Here is a 16275-nt window from a genome sequence, read left to right as displayed (position 1 = left end):
CCAGCCCAGCACCCCCTAGACACACTTCAAAGAAGAATGGTGCAGGCACAGTGCAACATTTTCTCATAAGGTTACTTTTAAACCAATATCTTTAAAAACAAACAAAACAAACAAACAAACAACAACAACAAAACCCCTCTGATTCAATAATGGCTATGAAGCCATTCTGAAAAGCTCTAAGCATGAGAGGTGGATGGGCTGACTGGTACCTGAAATTTCAAATCAACATTTTGGAGTATAACTTGTTTACTCTATGGTGACTAATCCCTCCTCTTTTACATACAGCACACCGATGCAGTGTTTCAGTGCTTCTTATTAACTGTCCAAAGTGGAGAGAAGAAAAAAAAATAGTGTTAGGAGGAAAATCTTCTCTACTTCCCACCCCATTTGCCAGAATAAAAATTTGCAGACCCAGTAACATTTTTTGTGCAATGAGTGTTTTCTAAAGCAGAATAGTTTTCTATATTGAGAATCATACCCAACGATTAACACATACCAAGTAAGCACGTTACCACTCCTCCATCTCTTTGTAAAAAAATAACATTTTAGGTAGTTTTATTTAAATATTTAATCGATGCGAGGCTGTTCTCAATGTTAATTCCTCCAAAGAGCTCTATGAGGAACACATTTTATCATTGTTAGTTTTTACTTCAGTTATAAAAATCACGGAGATTACTCAACTGGTTGTTTGAAATTGCTGGTTAGTAGTTAGAAAATGGCTATGCTGGGTTTTAAAGATTTATTTATTTATTTTATTTAAAGATTTATGTATTGCTGTTGCTGCCTTCAGACACACCAGAAGAGGGCGTCAGATCTCATTACGGTTGGTTGTGAGCCCCATGTCACCAGCTCCTATGCTGGGATTTTAATTCAGCTGATGAACACTAGAATACTTATCTCTACCCCAAGAAAGCCAATGGTAGGACACTCGCTATTTCTTGCCAAACCACAAAAGGAATTACCACAGCTACCTGGTAGCAGACCTCTGTTGTCTTCTGCAGTAAGAAGTAAATATGGTTAATTTTATTAACCATAGACTTAGAAGTTTATCAGGAATATTTTGAAACTTTTTTTTTTCTGGATGTGGATAGTTTGCTGGGGCCCCTGATAGAAAGTTTTTGTGATGAACGTATGTAACAAACACACAGGAATTAAAAGTCTTCATTTTGGTCAGCAGGCTTTATTTTAAAAAAAATTGTTACTAGCCATAATATTAATTCTATATTTACTTTGTCTGTGTAAGTAGTTTGCCTGCATTCATGGGAGCCATTGAGATCAGAAAAGAGCATCAGACTCCTGAAACTAGAGTTATGCATGGTTGTGAGCTACCATTTAGGCTCTGGGAACCAAATCCGCACCTTCTGGGGGTGTATCAAATGCTCTTAACTTCTGAGCCATCTCTTCTACATCGTTGTTAAATTAAAATCTGGAATTCCAAAATCAACATTAAACCCGCATTGAGACTTACTGCTACTTGCTCTTCTGCCTTTTTTTTTAAAAAGGGGGAGGGGGGAGATTAGCCTTGTTTTGACATCACTAATCATATCACAAGCTTCACCAGAACCTTGTAGACTTTGTAATGACCTTAATCAAGTATTAGCCCTGTACTGTAATTACCAGCTCTACAAAACACTTCTCTTAAGCTGAGCAAGCCATGCTGTGATTAATAAGGGCTGGAAGGGAAACAAACTTGGAATCACAGCAGGTAGAGGATAACCCATAACCTAGCTTTATTCTTTTGTAGACTTTCTCAGTTTTTATTAAAAAAGAGGATAGACGGAGTCATTAGGTCTCTGACTCAAGAAAGGGAAGATGAAGTTTGCAGTTAGGGTGCTCAATTTGAGATGCCTTTTCAATGTTTATGTCTACCCAAACAAAACTTCTGGGGACTAGCTTAAACTTTACTGACAAGGGACAGTTTTGGCATATTTACCTCTCTTTTGGACATTTTACCTGAGTCCTCACAAAGAAACCATCAACTAATTTAATACAAGATAGAAATAAAAGCAAACGAGAAATAGGTATGTCTGCTTTGTGGAATGGCCCCAATAAGTCTTTCTTTCGCGAGGAAGAATGGGGTCGGGGTGGGGCGGAGGGAATGAAGTTTTTCTGCGGGATTTAAATGTAGTCTTTAAGAGACACCCATGCAAAGAATAGCTGGGGCTTGCTAGCCAATGAAAACATTCAGATTCCAATGACGCAACCTTTTTGCTCCACCCCCTTCCAAGACCCGGATTCGAAAACCCCGCCTAACGCTCTAGTTTTCAACCAGGTCCGCAGAAGGCCTATTTAAAGGGACGCTTGCTGTCTCTTTGTTGTCGAAACCATGTCTGGACGTGGTAAGGGTGGTAAAGGTCTTGGCAAAGGTGGCGCTAAGCGCCACCGCAAGGTTCTCCGCGATAACATCCAGGGCATCACCAAGCCCGCCATCCGCCGCCTGGCCCGGCGCGGAGGAGTGAAGCGCATCTCCGGCCTCATCTACGAGGAGACCCGCGGTGTGCTGAAGGTGTTCCTGGAGAACGTGATCCGCGACGCCGTCACCTACACGGAGCACGCCAAGCGCAAGACCGTCACCGCCATGGACGTGGTCTACGCGCTCAAGCGCCAGGGCCGCACCCTCTACGGATTCGGCGGTTAAGCTACTAACGATTTTCACTCAACAAAAGGCCCTTTTCAGGGCCACCCACAGATTCCTAGATGGAGTTGTTCACTTTTACGGAAGCTTTAATTGAGCTTGCTAGGTAGCTTCTGTCCTACACTTATGTGGTGGGAAGTTGAGCCCATAATATTTTGAGCTGTCAGCAATTAATACTGAACTACCTTAGAATTCTTCCTTTGAAGGTTTTCCACTGATCGTGTCACTTGTCAATTAACTTTGATAGCGGTCATTTTAGAGCTTATTCTCTTTTAGAGCCATCTAGAAGCTCAGGAGAGCAGTAACCGTTGTATCTAACTAAGCAAGGCAAAAGCTGATTACTACAGAAACTGAAGACGTCTGGCTGTTATTCATTGTATACAATTAATAAGGCCTAAGCACACAAGTATTCTATATTAGAGACCACCTAATGGTATGTTTATATAAAAACTGCTTAGTTGTGGGGTGACTCGATAATTTAAATTCTTGTGGGTGTGCAATGTTTGCCATCTGCCAGAAGAAGGCGACGTTACTTCCAGGAAGCTGGAGTCAGAAGCTGTTGTGTTGTGTATTCTGATATACAAACTTCTTTAAATGCATCAAGTGTTCTTGACTGAACAATCTCTCAAGCCACCTTACTATGATCTTTTGTCATTCCTCATACCAATGCCTAAAATAGTTTAATGTGAATTTAATATTTGTGGCACTCTATAAAACTTCTAAATCACTTTAAAAGCTGAGTTATTTGTTTTTGTTTTTGTTTTGTTTTGTTTTATGTTCTTCAGCCTAGACTTCTCCAGTGCTGTTTTTGTTATGTTGGGGCATTGAACTCAAACCCTAACATTTTCATAAAGAAGTCCTTAATTTTTTAATATGGCTTTTGTCAGTTTCCTGAAGCCTACATGCTATTCTCATAAAATACATAAAACATTTCAACAATAACTGTTAGATCAATAGTATTGGACTACTTTCTAAAAGTAGAACAAAATTAGATCTTTGTTGACACATCGCACAATGGCAAAAACTTTAGTTTTTGTTTTTTTGCTAACTGCTTGCTTTATTTTTTTAATCCATCACTCAGGAAATCCTAAAAATACAACTCAAGAAAAATATAACCTCTAGCTTGAACACTGAATATCTGGGTTCATAGTGGTGCTTTGAAAGCCTGGATACCAGTTACTGCTGTTTGAAAGAGTAAATTTAAGTTCAGTATTTTAGGAGCTACTACTGGGGTTATCTCTAACTTCCTTCCTTGATATGGAGGCGTTTCTAGAATGAAATACATCCATTGTGTATTTCAATGGTGACCTTTATTCTAGAATGAAAGACATTGCGTGTTTCAATGGTGACCTTTATTCTGGCGTAAAGCCACAAATACACAACCAAATTTGGAAATATTCTACACATAGGGACTCTGGGATTCTACTCTAGGGTTTCGACGACAGGTCGACCTGAAGTAACTGCCCACCTTTAACTTTGGTTCAAAGTGTTTGGCCATTTTAAGAAGTATGTAAGTGGCTCTTAAAAGAGCCTTTGGGTTTTTGAAAACTGGCTTTGGAACTCACTTCCTCCCTGCTGCCTTCCTCAGATCGGTCTTCTGCATGACCATCTTTGCCTTCCCAGAATTGGGGTTTGCTGCCCTGGCTTTGGCGGGGCTTTTACGTTGCTGCACGCCCTTGGCCCCTTTGGTCTTCCTTCCGCTTCCAGAAGCTTTTGTGGGCGTAGCCTTTGGCTTCTTGACAGCCTTGGTCTTGCTACTCTTGGGAGATCTCGAGGCCCGGGGCAAGCCCATCTTCTTAGCCTTGGCAGAAGCAGATTTCTTGCCCTTGCCCTTGTCGTTCCCAGAAGCCGCCTTCTTACTGAGCTTGAAGGAGCCTGAGGCGCCAGTGCCCTTGGTCTGCACCAGGACTCCTTTATTCACAAGTCTCTTGAGGGCCAGCTTGATACGGCTGTTGTTCTTCTCCACGTCGTAACCAGCTGCAGCCAGGGCTTTCTTCAGGGCAGCAAGGGACATTCCTGCCCGTTCCTGCGACGTGGAAAGGGCCTCAGGAATCAGCTTGGAAACTGAGAAACCACGAGGTTTGCGAGCAGGGGCCAGGCCAGGCTTTTTCCCTCGCCTTTTAGATGAAGGTTTCTCCACAGGAGCTGGAACAAGGGTACTTGAGGCCGCAGGAGCCGTTTCCGACATTGTCAAGAGCTGGACAAGAACTACACCCAATGAGAACAACTAAAGGAGAGCCAACAGTGATGGGGTAGCGGGGGGCGTGCGGGGGGGGGGGGGGCTTATATAGAGCAGGGCGCGCTGTGATTGGTGCATCCCCAGGTGCCTCCCCCGCCCCTGGAGGAGGGACATTTGTGTTTCTTTTCCCCCCAAAAGTAGAATCTTGCATATCTGCTCACTGCAGAATTGCTCAGGTTATGACACCAGGTGACCCACGGGGACTTAGATTCCACGTGACTTTTTACCCTTTGTTGACAAATGTACCTGCATGCCAGAACTAGTGGGAAAAGTCCTTGATTTTCAATCAAATTCAAAAGGAAGAAGAAAACTTTCTCTTTTCTTTGCTAACTCAAAAGTGACTTTTAGTAGAAAATGTATCCAACATCTTGGGAGGGGTCTTCTACATATGTGGCTTCTAACTAGTGAAGAAAATCAATTATGCAGGCCCCAATTCCCACTAAAATTATTTTTATACGTGACGGAAGTAACACAGATGTCTTGACTGTCTCACTGTGGAATTAGACGGTGTTCCTAGAATTATCCCAAAACTCCAAGGTGAGGCCTTCTTGAAGGGAGCATGACCTAATAAACACTCCACAGAGCATGTGAGAGGCTCGCTATTCCCCCGCCTGAATCTCAAGAGAAGGGCTTCGGATGCGGTTATAAACATCTTACCAATGGCACCTACGTGGTCAAATCAGCCAGTCTCAAGGCTATTGTCGAAGAAGGTTGCTACTCCTTTCCAACTGAACACCACCCATAGCCCACTTCTTATGTCTTATCTGCCTCTAGAGGAGCAGACACGGTGCCAAACCCTTAATTATAACATTAGAAAGCTGGAATCACAGTTTCCAATCTCTTAACATAGCTAGGCTGGTAGATGTCTCTGCAGATGTGTTCGAGAAATGTTCTTTCCGGAGCTTTATCCATGGAACATGTCTGGAAATAAATGTGCTCACTGCTGGGCATGGTGGCAACTTGCTGGTAATTCCCTCCTTAGGGAGGGAGGATTGCTGAGAGTTTTGAGGTCACCTTGGGATAGGAAATGATAACATGTCAAAAGAAGAAGAGAGAAAAAAAGAGGGAACATGATACTCAAGTAGAAGGGAGGCATAAAAGCCAGTCCATTATGGGGAATGCTAAGACATGTGGTGTGATTATGTCGCCAAAGTAGAACATATGGCTCAATGCAGTAGCCACACAGCCTACGTTCTTTCTGGAGATTCCTACACTTGTGAGGCAGGGATCTCAATTTATGCTACAGAGAAGTTCAAGACAATATGAAGAAAAGTTGTTTATTAAGGAAAAAAATGAGAGTGGGTAGATGCCTGTGTCTCAGTAAAAGGTTTGTGCTTCTGTCTTAACAATTAATTGGCTAGACCTGGTGCGCCAAACTGTAACCCTAGCTACTTGATCTATGATCCAAGCTCAAACCAAGCTTGGACTGTAGAGTAAGTAAACTTCATAAGATACTGTCTCTAAATAAAAATGGTGCAGAAAACACTGGTCCCGAGGCTTGGTAGTAAAGTGCCTGTCTAGCCTGAGTTGAGTCTACGTTCAAATCTAGCACTGCAGGTGTGTGTGTGTTGTGTGTGTGTGTTGTGTGTTTTGTGTTGTGTGTGTGTGTTGTGTGTGTTGTGTGTGTTGTAAGTTTTGAACTTACACTTAAACTTCAACCATGTTTAAATTTTAATAAAGCAGGTCAATAATTAATTACATTTTATGAGAGGTTACTTCTTTCTCTTCAAGAATTTCCTTTGGGGAATGAACTCACAGGGTTGTTTATGAGAGACAAACTGTTTAGGGGTGAGAGGGGAGAGCTGGCGTGTGTGCTCCAAGTCACGTGTTTGTCCTTAAGCAGTTTGTAAGTTGTCTTGTTACTCTTGTTTGAGAGGTTTATCCTGACACTTGGAGTTAAGACTGAGGTGAAGGTTCCAGACTCGCGTCTCCTGAACTTCCTGACTTAATGTCCTTTACCGCCAGAGCTCAGGGTCTTACTCCATGGAAATCCCACTAGGACTGTTGTGACAGCCTTTAAATATTTGTGCGAGTACATGAGCTGATTATTCCCTGGCCCAAGAACCATCAGAAGATCGAGAATATTAACTATCCTGTTATTGTAATTTTTATCTAGGCCTTGTGTCTTACATAAATATTAACAACACTGCTGATGAAGACAGAAAGTATAAGGTTGGGGCTCTCTTGCAGGAACTTCAGAATTTCAAAGGCAGTTTCAAAGGAGACAATGTGGAGGAAAGTCTATATTTGAAGTATTTCTGAAATAAAAACTGAAGGCTGAGAAATCAAACTTCTGGTTGCAAGATGACAAAAAAAAAAATCTGTTTCTGTTTCTCTCAGGCCTGCACAGGCCCACGCATGCGCATATGCTGTCGCAAACACACACACACTTCAGAAAACAAGGTATCTTAATAAAATATCTGGATTCATATGTGTTATTCTAGTCTGTTTCATTTGAAACAAAACAAAACAAAAAACAAACAACAACAAAACCCCTAACAGTTGAGAGTCCCAGATTGATTTCCTCCTGACATTGTATGGGGTCTTCCCCAGGAAAATAGCACCCTATGTCCTTGACATCCGTTTGGTTTCTCTGACCCTTGTTCACACACAAAATTTCTAGGTCATTAACTATCAGTGGCATCTAAGCATCAGGTGGATCTTTACAGATTGGCAGAATATATTCTTCTATTGCTTTAAAAGTAACGTGGCATAGGTTCTATAGGTTCTATGACTATACTGTTTCCCAGTATAGTCAAGGCTACCCTTCAGCTCCCCATCTTCTTGCCCAAGGCTCCTCTGTCAGTCATGGAGTTACAAGTCACCACCTCGCCTCCTCTCTCTTTCTCTCTCTCTCTTTCTTTCTCTCTCTCCTTCTCTCTCTCTCTCTCTCTCTCTCTCTCTCTCTCTCTCTCTTTCTCCTCTCTCTCTCATTTTCTCTTTGAACAACAGTCCTAGGGACTGAGAACAGGCCTTCCACACACACCTGTGCTGTAGCTCCATCCTGCGCATTCCACTTCAGTTGCTCCATCTAAGGTTTTCCTTTCAAGTCAAAAAAAAAAAAAAGTGAATATTTATAAAGATTTGTGATTTGTACTTTCTAATAGTCCACAAAAAATAGAGACTCAAAATAACTAAAAACACAAACAATCACATAAGTATGAATACATAAATCATGATTTCTAAACATGAGCCTAGTTACTTAAAATTATTCTTATGACATGATATAACATGATGCATTTTTTGCTTTACATGACATTTATTATATATACATCATATATATCCATACATGACAAACACTTAAAAGCATTCTTTTGCTAGGAGCATTTTAATTTTGCTGCAAGTATTCTCATTTTCTACTTCTGTGTGTCTTTCTTATCACAAATTTCTACAGTGAACATTTTTATAGAATTTCTAGCCAGATGTTTATCAGTTGTTCCTTGAGTTTTGAAACTATGGTGGTTAATCTGCTAGTATCACCCATTTGCACTATCTTGAGGTTACAGCATCCAGCACTGACGAGTGGTAGAAACGATGTCAGGTCTACTCCTCCTGGAGAGAGAGAGAGAGAAAGGTTGACTCACTCAGCTATCCTGCAGGTGCCTTCTGTTCTACCTAAGACAGAACAATGACAACTATATAGAGGTTTTTCTTAGAGATCGCTTTTGTTCTGAGAAGCCTATAAATACTATTCAGTAGCTTAGTCATCATAACCACATTATACCTTAACTACCACTACTCCCCTCCTGATTATAGAAAATGAAATTCAGCAACAGAGAGATTGATTTACCCAGGTATCAATAGATGCTGGGCCTATGCAGTAAAAAACAACCTCTGTACCCCTTGAGCCTGGTTTGGGTAAAGGATTAATGGGCAGGCTCTGTCTAATTAGTCTTCCCCTGGAAGTTCCCTTTGATGGAAGCCGAGGAATCTGCCAGGTGAAAACAGAGAGCAAGGGTTGTTCCTAAGCAAAGCACTGGCCCTGCCCAGGAGCAGGGATGGTACAGGTGGGAGCACCGGCTTCCCCAGCAGCCCCATGGAGCAGCCTGCACAGGACCACAAGTGTTCCTGTAAGAGAACAGTTTGAGAAAGTAGTGTTTGCTACTTCCACATTAGGCAGGCATTAAGTTTCCAGAAACCTCCATCCTCTCAAATACTCACCCTTCAGGCAGCTGCTTGAGAGGTCACTTCTATCTTCCTTTACAATAAATAAAAAGTATTTAATGAAAAAGTGCCCCCCACAATGCTTAGCCAAATGAGGGGTTGTCATAAAAATTTTTTTCCAATTGTTCTTGATAAGTAAACAAAAGTATATCTTGAATTATGTTTTCTACACGTTCAAGGCCAGTACAAGAAATGTATGCAGGGTTTGCATGATAGATAATTCCCTCTAATAGCTGTGGGCTGGCATATGAGCGTGGCAGGGAGTGGGCCGGAAGTGAAGCCCATCGAAAGTGATTGTGACTCTCACTTGACCCCTGGAATACTCAAGCTGTCGCTTCATTTTAGGAAGACTTCCTTTCATCATCCATTTTGCAGACACTTACAAAAAAGGAGTCAGAGCAGTTCTTCAGTAGTTTCTGACAAGCTTCTGTCAGAAAACGGCAGACCTCTAAAGGAAGGCACTTTCGGATTTTGTCACCTACACATATAAAGTGTAGAATTTACCTTTACAATTTATTTTAAAACTGGACCCATTCAATTGTCATGTAGGTGTGCCTACTGTGTAGCAGACTGAGGGATCTGCCCTGGGAATACTGTGGTAACTAAACCAAAGGATAACTGAGGTTACAGACAGTAACCCCAAGTCCAGACTGCACACTGCTGTCCAGAGCAGTTGGGAAGAGGTGGATTATTAGATGCTGCCCAGGAAGGAAGTGGCTGTGCAGATGCCTTCAGGGTGGGGAAGAGTTTGCCACACAGAAAGAAATGGGGAAAATTCAAGAGATCCAGCAGCTGAGGAAGACAAGAAACAAGCAGAGGCTAGGAGTGTGCCTGGGATACACAACATGGCAGAGCAGAGCACAGAGCGGAGCACAGAGGCTGTAAAGAACCAGCCGGTCAAGCCACAAGTGTCTCCAGGGATTGTAGAGGGTCCTAAAGGAAAAACAAGCATGTGTTTAGGCCACTCCAGAAACACCCACAATGCCAGTGTATGGTGAGGCCCATCGCTTTCACCCAACATTTATCTCTTTATATTTACAATTGACTGAGCCAAAACACCAGCCTTTGATTCTTGAGAGTCTAGAACCATCAACACTATCTTTATGCACAACCCCTAAAAAGTGCATTTCAAATGCACACTTGCAACTGTTAGTGTTTTGGGTTTTTTTATTTGTTTTTCTATCCAATATTTTGGAACCTGAATCATCTATGTAGAATTCCTAAACAATTTTATAATATATGTTACACATGTTAAGAATTTTATATTTATTTTAGTATATTAAAATCCAAAAGTATGTATAAAACCCAGAGCCTGGTATCCATAACTTCAATTGTTTAAGGAAAATCTAACAATAGAAATGCATATTTGTTGAAAATTAAAATGACGAACTTTTCTAAGTTTGGCCAATGAGAGTAGAGAAAATGTGAGAAAAAAATATACCTAAGAAAATAGAGAGGAGGAAGAAAAAGCAAAGCGAGAATAAAGATCTATTATTATTATTACTTAATTTCTTGTTACTGTGACAAAGCAGCCGAAGGAAGGAGGGAGGGCAGACTGTGACTCCAGGTCCGGTCCATCATGACAGACTGGGCTGTGAGATCACGGCCTCCATTCCGGGCTAAATCTTTGCAGACATGGCCTCACAGACACACTGTTAGGTTCCCATGGTGAGTCTAAATTCCATCAGATTGTTCTTCTGTTTTAATTTGTTGCTCTTGGGTCCAGAGAGTTTAGTGTTGGGGAATAGGAAACAGCTGAAGAAGCCAGGATTGCAGGTCAAGAATGTACTGAGTTGCCTCCTTTTGACAGGTTTGTCTTATCAGAACGAGACAGGTGTTGTCATTTCAAACTCTTCATCGATTACAAGCCAGCAGCTGAGAGATCCAAGAGCAGGCCATGAACTCTACATACTCTACAATTTGCACATTACTATTTAGGGCTACGTAATTCTCTAAGAGAATGAAATACTCCACTTTTTTTTAAATTTTATTTTGTGATTTATTTATATTATTATTTAAATTTTATTGTATTATATTATTATATTGTTATATATAATTTATTATATTAATTATATTTTATAATTTAATTTTAGTTTTGCCTGCGTGGATTATTTGCAAGGCTGGTACCTGTGGAGACTAGAACGGCGCATCATATCCACTGGACTACACTCAGTTGTGTGCTGGCATGTGAGTACTGGAATTTGAACCCAGGTCCTCTACAAAAGCAGGCACTTGACCACTGAACCTCACCCCCACCCCTGGCCACTTCTTTTTTTTCCACTCAGAACTAAGGTGTCTTAAGAAGACTCACTTCCTTTTTCCTAATTTATAACCAACCACAGTACCTAAATGCTTGCAAGATGATTTTTTTAGCATCTAAGTAACTGAGTTTACCCTGCCTTGAAGAAAAGATGAAAAGCAACTGTATTGTTGGCTCATTGTCTGTGAGCTTAGCCACCCAGGGCGCAGGGGTTGAATGCCTTTTCTCTCAACCTGACATTTTATCTATACTTTGTAAAATCCTATCTCTCAATGTGATAGATGAACTATTCCCAAGATTTTGATATTAAGCTGAAAGCCCTTTTAATATAAGAATGAAAATGTATAAACATTTGCCAGACAATAGCAGCAGACAGTATATGGATGGATTAAAGACCTTAACCTTAACCTTGGCAAGATGGCTTGAGAGACTAAAGGTGATTGGCACCAAGCCTAAAGACCTGCGTTCAATCCCTGGGAGTCACAGGTAGAAGGAGGAAGTCGACTTAAAAAAAAAAAAAGATAAAATGTAACTTTTAAAGGAAAAAAAAAAAGAACACATATTTTTGACCTTTCTCTGACAACTTTCCTTTTTATCTATCTTAATTTGAAATTCTAAGTTCAACATATTAGAATTGGCAATAGGCTTTTTACATGAAAACAAAACAAACAAAACAAAAAACAGTGGTCTTTAGTATCTTCTCCACTGCCGCTTAGTGACAATTTTCCCCATACCCCAAAGAAGATACTTTGCAATGCTACACTAATCAGTTGTATTACTTCCAGAAGGCCTGTACTAGTACCATTATCTTCAAGGTACAGGTGATGCTACTGAGGCACAGAAACTGTGATTGGCCTTAACTTCAACCTCAGAGGCTTCACCTTCTCCTTGCAGAACAATGGGTTGCAGCATCCTTGTGTGAACCAGTTCTCAGTTCAGGATTCTCCATTTCATGTTTCCTTCAGCCCTCAACCCATCCTTCTGATTATTGTACTGTGCAAGGTCAGAACGGTGCCATTTGCCAATACCTCAAGGACATTCAGTTAATTATTAGCACACATTTTCTCCTATGCTGACTACAGGCACACACCACCACCACCACCTCGGGCAATTTTTACACAAGTCCTGAAAAGTAAACTCCAATCTTTATATAGCTCGGTGAGTTATCTCCTCAGTACTCTTTTCAAAACAATTTTTAAAGAATCAATTACGCTGGTCGGTGGTGGCACACGCCTTTAATCCCAGCACTTGGGAGGCAGACACAGGTAGATCTCTGAGTTCAAGGATAACCTGGTCTACAAAATGAGTTCCAGGACAGCCAAGGCTACACAGAGAAACCCTGTCTCAAAACACAAAAACAAACACAAAAACAAACAAACAAAAAAGAATTGATTACAAGCAGACAGTCCCTGGGACTCAAACACAGTGATTATTTTAGAATCCTAACCTTTCTTTGTAGTGTAAAGGAAAATTGGTTGTTACCAAGAGATAAATGAGAAAAAACTCAAAATGGGTTTTTGGTGTAAAACTCATCCTGTCAAATTTATTGTTATGAACTTTAAGATTGGTAACCAACTGATCACTACGTTAAGATATGAGGACAAATCCCAGCTACATAAATAGAAAACAGAGACAGTGTGGTACACACCCCTGAGTATTATGTGCTAAAGTGAATTACTATATTACTTAACAATGCCAACTCCCTTAAAACATAGACTAAGCATAATCATTATCCTGTATAATTATGTTTTCTTCTGTAGCTAGGAAACTTGATAGCAATTAAAGCCATACCTTAAACAAAGCAAGCAATGGTGTTCCTGTATATATACATTAACAAGCACAAGTCCCAAACCTGCCTGATTCTCTAAGGCCATGGTATTTCTCCAGTAACTTTCAATCCTACAAATCTAAAGTGGGATCTCATCATTTTCAATGGAAAGATCTGTGTTTTCTATTTTGCTAAGCGCTATTTGTTATAACCTGTGTAACAATAGGCTATTTGCACAGAGCAAACATTCCAATGTCTTATGTGTTGTAACCTCTAAGTTAGAAATTGCATAGTATTTAATGAGAAGACACTAATTCTCTCCACTTATGATTCACCTAAGTTCTTAAAGTAATTATTTGCCAGTGAATTCAGTTTTTAACCTGACATGTTAAGTCCTTACCACTTGTTATTTAAGTTTTAATTCCATTTTTAAAATTACTTTGTGATTTGATTTAGTTCAAGGTATGTCATTTATATTAAAAAGTGATTTTATTCAACTAAATAAATTTAGTGGAAAAAGTTTGTAAACTTAACATAGTCTTTTTTATACAACAAACCGTAGCTTCTGTAAACTAGATTATTATGCTAACACTTTTCTATTATAATAAAAGATCCATCTTAGCACAATTAAGCCAAAAGTCAAATTATTAAGTAAACAAAAAAATATACAAATGCAATTATGACTAGAACTAGGTAAATTTGAATCCAACCTTAAAAGAGGCCACACCTTAATTTAATGCCTAAGAATGTGAAATAATTTATAATAATTGATGGGTTTCAATTAATTAAAGTTGATATACTTTTAAAAACCCTATATACAAACCAATTTACACTTAAATCACATAACTTACTCATTTCCTGCTGGGATAGACAATGTGCTCAAATTTATGTTCATAAAATAGGAAATATTCACAGCAATTATGCAAGTGAGAGGAGCTAACTGGGACAACAGAAAAGACTGAAGGTCAATGAACAAAGACATAGGTATCTATTGAAGTATTGATTTTAAGTCAGAGGTCGTGTCAGGAGAGCACTGTGCAGAACAGGACTGATCCTCTTGTTCTTCTTCAAATTTGGTAGACGTTCTACTGTTATGCCATATCCCTTATAATAAACTAACTCATTAAGATTTAAGTAATACTGTCAGTACTGTTTTATACATAGTAGAAGCAAACATTCTGCCTCAACAGGCAAGTTTCTGCTTTTTCTCACTCCTCTCTGGAACCTTGCAATAAAAAGAACATAGCCAATAACACTGCATGTGACAATCTGGCATGGAATTACCAAATCGTGACTTTTAGAAATGTCGAGACAAAATACTGCTGTTTCACTGATTTCTTCTTTCTCTCTCTCAGAGAGAGAGAGAGAGAGAGAGAGAGAGAGAGAGAGAGAGAGAGCAGAAGGGGGGACCAAGAGACAGAGACATAGAATTTGGAAGGAGATAAAAAAGGACAGGCCAAACAAACAAACAAACAAAAAACAACATGAATCTCACCAAAGGCAGAAGTGAAAAAAATCACCAACAATGAATTGCTGGCAAATGAAAAGTATCAATCTACTTCAACCCTGGATGCTTTTTATACACTTCTGAGCCTGATTTGTGGATTTTGGCAACAATTCAACCAAATGCAAACCAGAAAAAGGAGAGTTGTGCAAGAACAAAGCTGCAGCACGAAGGAGACATACGGCGGCAGAAGGCTGAAAAGGTTCCCCACACTGCTAGCTCATAATGTAATCCTAAACCATATCTAGGCACAGCTTCTAGAAATAAATGATGTAGATGATAACATGCTGTTAACTTCTGTGGGGAAGAGAGCGAGCTACAGTAGTTTCTTCGAACAGGCAAGATAAAAGCTTAGATAGATAAGTGGGGCTGGAAGAAGGGAGTCAGTATTTATGGCCAAGTTTGTTCAGGAGGCAACTAGAGTGATGGAAATATTTGCCCTTCATTTGGACAAGCAGAGGACTAAACTCCGCTAATGACTCTGAAATTCTTATATTTTGAATTAAGTCAACAGACACAGCAATGGCATTCGTTTTGGAATTTCTTGCATTAAGTCCTTCCAGTTCAGCCTCTCCCCACTGCTTGCTTCGGATTTTCTCATTTCTCTAAATTTTCACGCCACTGGGACTATGAAAATTTAGTTTGGCCAAAGTACGGTAAAGTGTTACATTTGCATTTGAACAATTCAATTCCGTTTCTTACCAGAATTTCAGTGCCAGAAGTTTGATAATTCCAGATCATATTTTATAATACTCTACCAAGATACTGGTCTAAGATTTCATGCCAGGTAGCTCGGTAATCTGATATTAAATCTACAAATGAAAAGCCTGTCCTTTGTTACAGACCCGTCCTGTTTAATACTTTTAAAGCGAAAACAGTCTTGGAGACACTTCTTTCCAAAGTAAAACATGCAACTTATTAAAGACAAACTTCCTAGCGGCAACAATTATCCTCTTCAAAAGTCTGCCACCCCTGTCCTACAACTTTGTTCTGATGGACTCAAGTCCGCCTCACCGGAAGTGACAAGGCTATTTTTTCCCCCAACAAACAAAATGGTTGCAGCTAAATGTAACCAAGACTGAAACCAAGTAAAAGTATCCCACTGCCTTTTAAGACTTCTAAGCACCTGTCATCTGCTTCGGGGTAAAACTGAAAGCAGTGTTCTGCCACAGCTCTCTCTTTGAGAAAGTGGGTGGCTCTGAAAAGAGCCTTTGGAATTCGGTATGGAGGCTTACTTGGCGCGGATCACTTGGAGCTGGTGTACTTGGTGACGGCCTTGGTGCCCTCCGACACGGCGTGCTTGGCCAGCTCCCCGGGCAGCAGCAGGCGCACGGCCGTCTGGATCTCCCGGGACGTGATGGTCGAGCGCTTGTTGTAATGCGCCAGGCGGGACGCCTCGCNNGCGATGCGCTCGAAGATGTCGTTNACGAANGAGTTCATGATGCCCATGGCCTTGGAGGAGATGCCGGTGTCGGGGTGCACTTGCTTCAGCACCTTGTACACGTACACCGAGTANCTCTCCTTGCGGCTGCGCTTGCGCTTCTTGCCGTCCTTCTTCTGGGCCTTGGTCACNGCCTTCTTGGAGCCCTTCTTCGGGGCGGGAGCGGACTTCGCNGGCTCAGGCATCTTAGGATTTCCAAACACAGGAACCTCAGTGTGGGCTGGGAACGGACTTCTCCTACTTATAGGGCGTTTATGCTAATGA

General features: G+C 40.7%; 3 protein-coding genes across 3 annotated transcripts; 1 reads left to right on the top strand and 2 right to left on the bottom strand.

The window, feature by feature from the left end:
• The first annotated feature begins 2306 nt into the window (after positions 1 to 2306).
• On the top strand, positions 2307 to 2687 carry LOC110308114 (histone H4). The gene has a single exon (XM_021180469.2). The coding sequence runs from the start codon at positions 2327 to 2329 to the stop codon at positions 2636 to 2638; it is 312 nt and encodes a 103-aa protein (XP_021036128.1). The 5' UTR covers positions 2307 to 2326; the 3' UTR covers positions 2639 to 2687.
• Positions 2688 to 3970: 1283 nt separating this feature from the next.
• LOC110308098 (histone H1t) lies at positions 3971 to 7967 on the bottom strand. The gene is made up of 2 exons (XM_021180450.2): positions 7861 to 7967; positions 3971 to 5888 (listed from the first exon to the last, which is right to left on the bottom strand). Exon 2 carries the CDS (start codon positions 4821 to 4823, stop codon positions 4197 to 4199), a length of 627 nt encoding a protein of 208 aa, XP_021036109.1. The 5' UTR covers positions 4824 to 5888; positions 7861 to 7967; the 3' UTR covers positions 3971 to 4196.
• A 146-nt stretch (positions 7968 to 8113) lies between these two features.
• On the bottom strand, positions 8114 to 16245 carry LOC110308104 (histone H2B type 1-F/J/L-like). Its single transcript, XM_021180457.2, has 2 exons — positions 15806 to 16245; positions 8114 to 8426 (listed from the first exon to the last, which is right to left on the bottom strand). Exon 1 carries the CDS (start codon positions 16194 to 16196, stop codon positions 15816 to 15818), a length of 381 nt encoding a protein of 126 aa, XP_021036116.1. The 5' UTR covers positions 16197 to 16245; the 3' UTR covers positions 8114 to 8426; positions 15806 to 15815.
• Between the last annotated feature and the right edge of the window lie 30 nt (positions 16246 to 16275).

Source organism: Mus caroli, chromosome 13 (assembly GCF_900094665.2).
Source record: "Mus caroli chromosome 13, CAROLI_EIJ_v1.1, whole genome shotgun sequence".
NCBI classification, from domain to species: Eukaryota; Metazoa; Chordata; class Mammalia; order Rodentia; family Muridae; genus Mus; species Mus caroli.
Note: the sequence above shows the minus strand (reverse complement) of the source record. Positions and strands in the feature narration are given on the sequence as shown.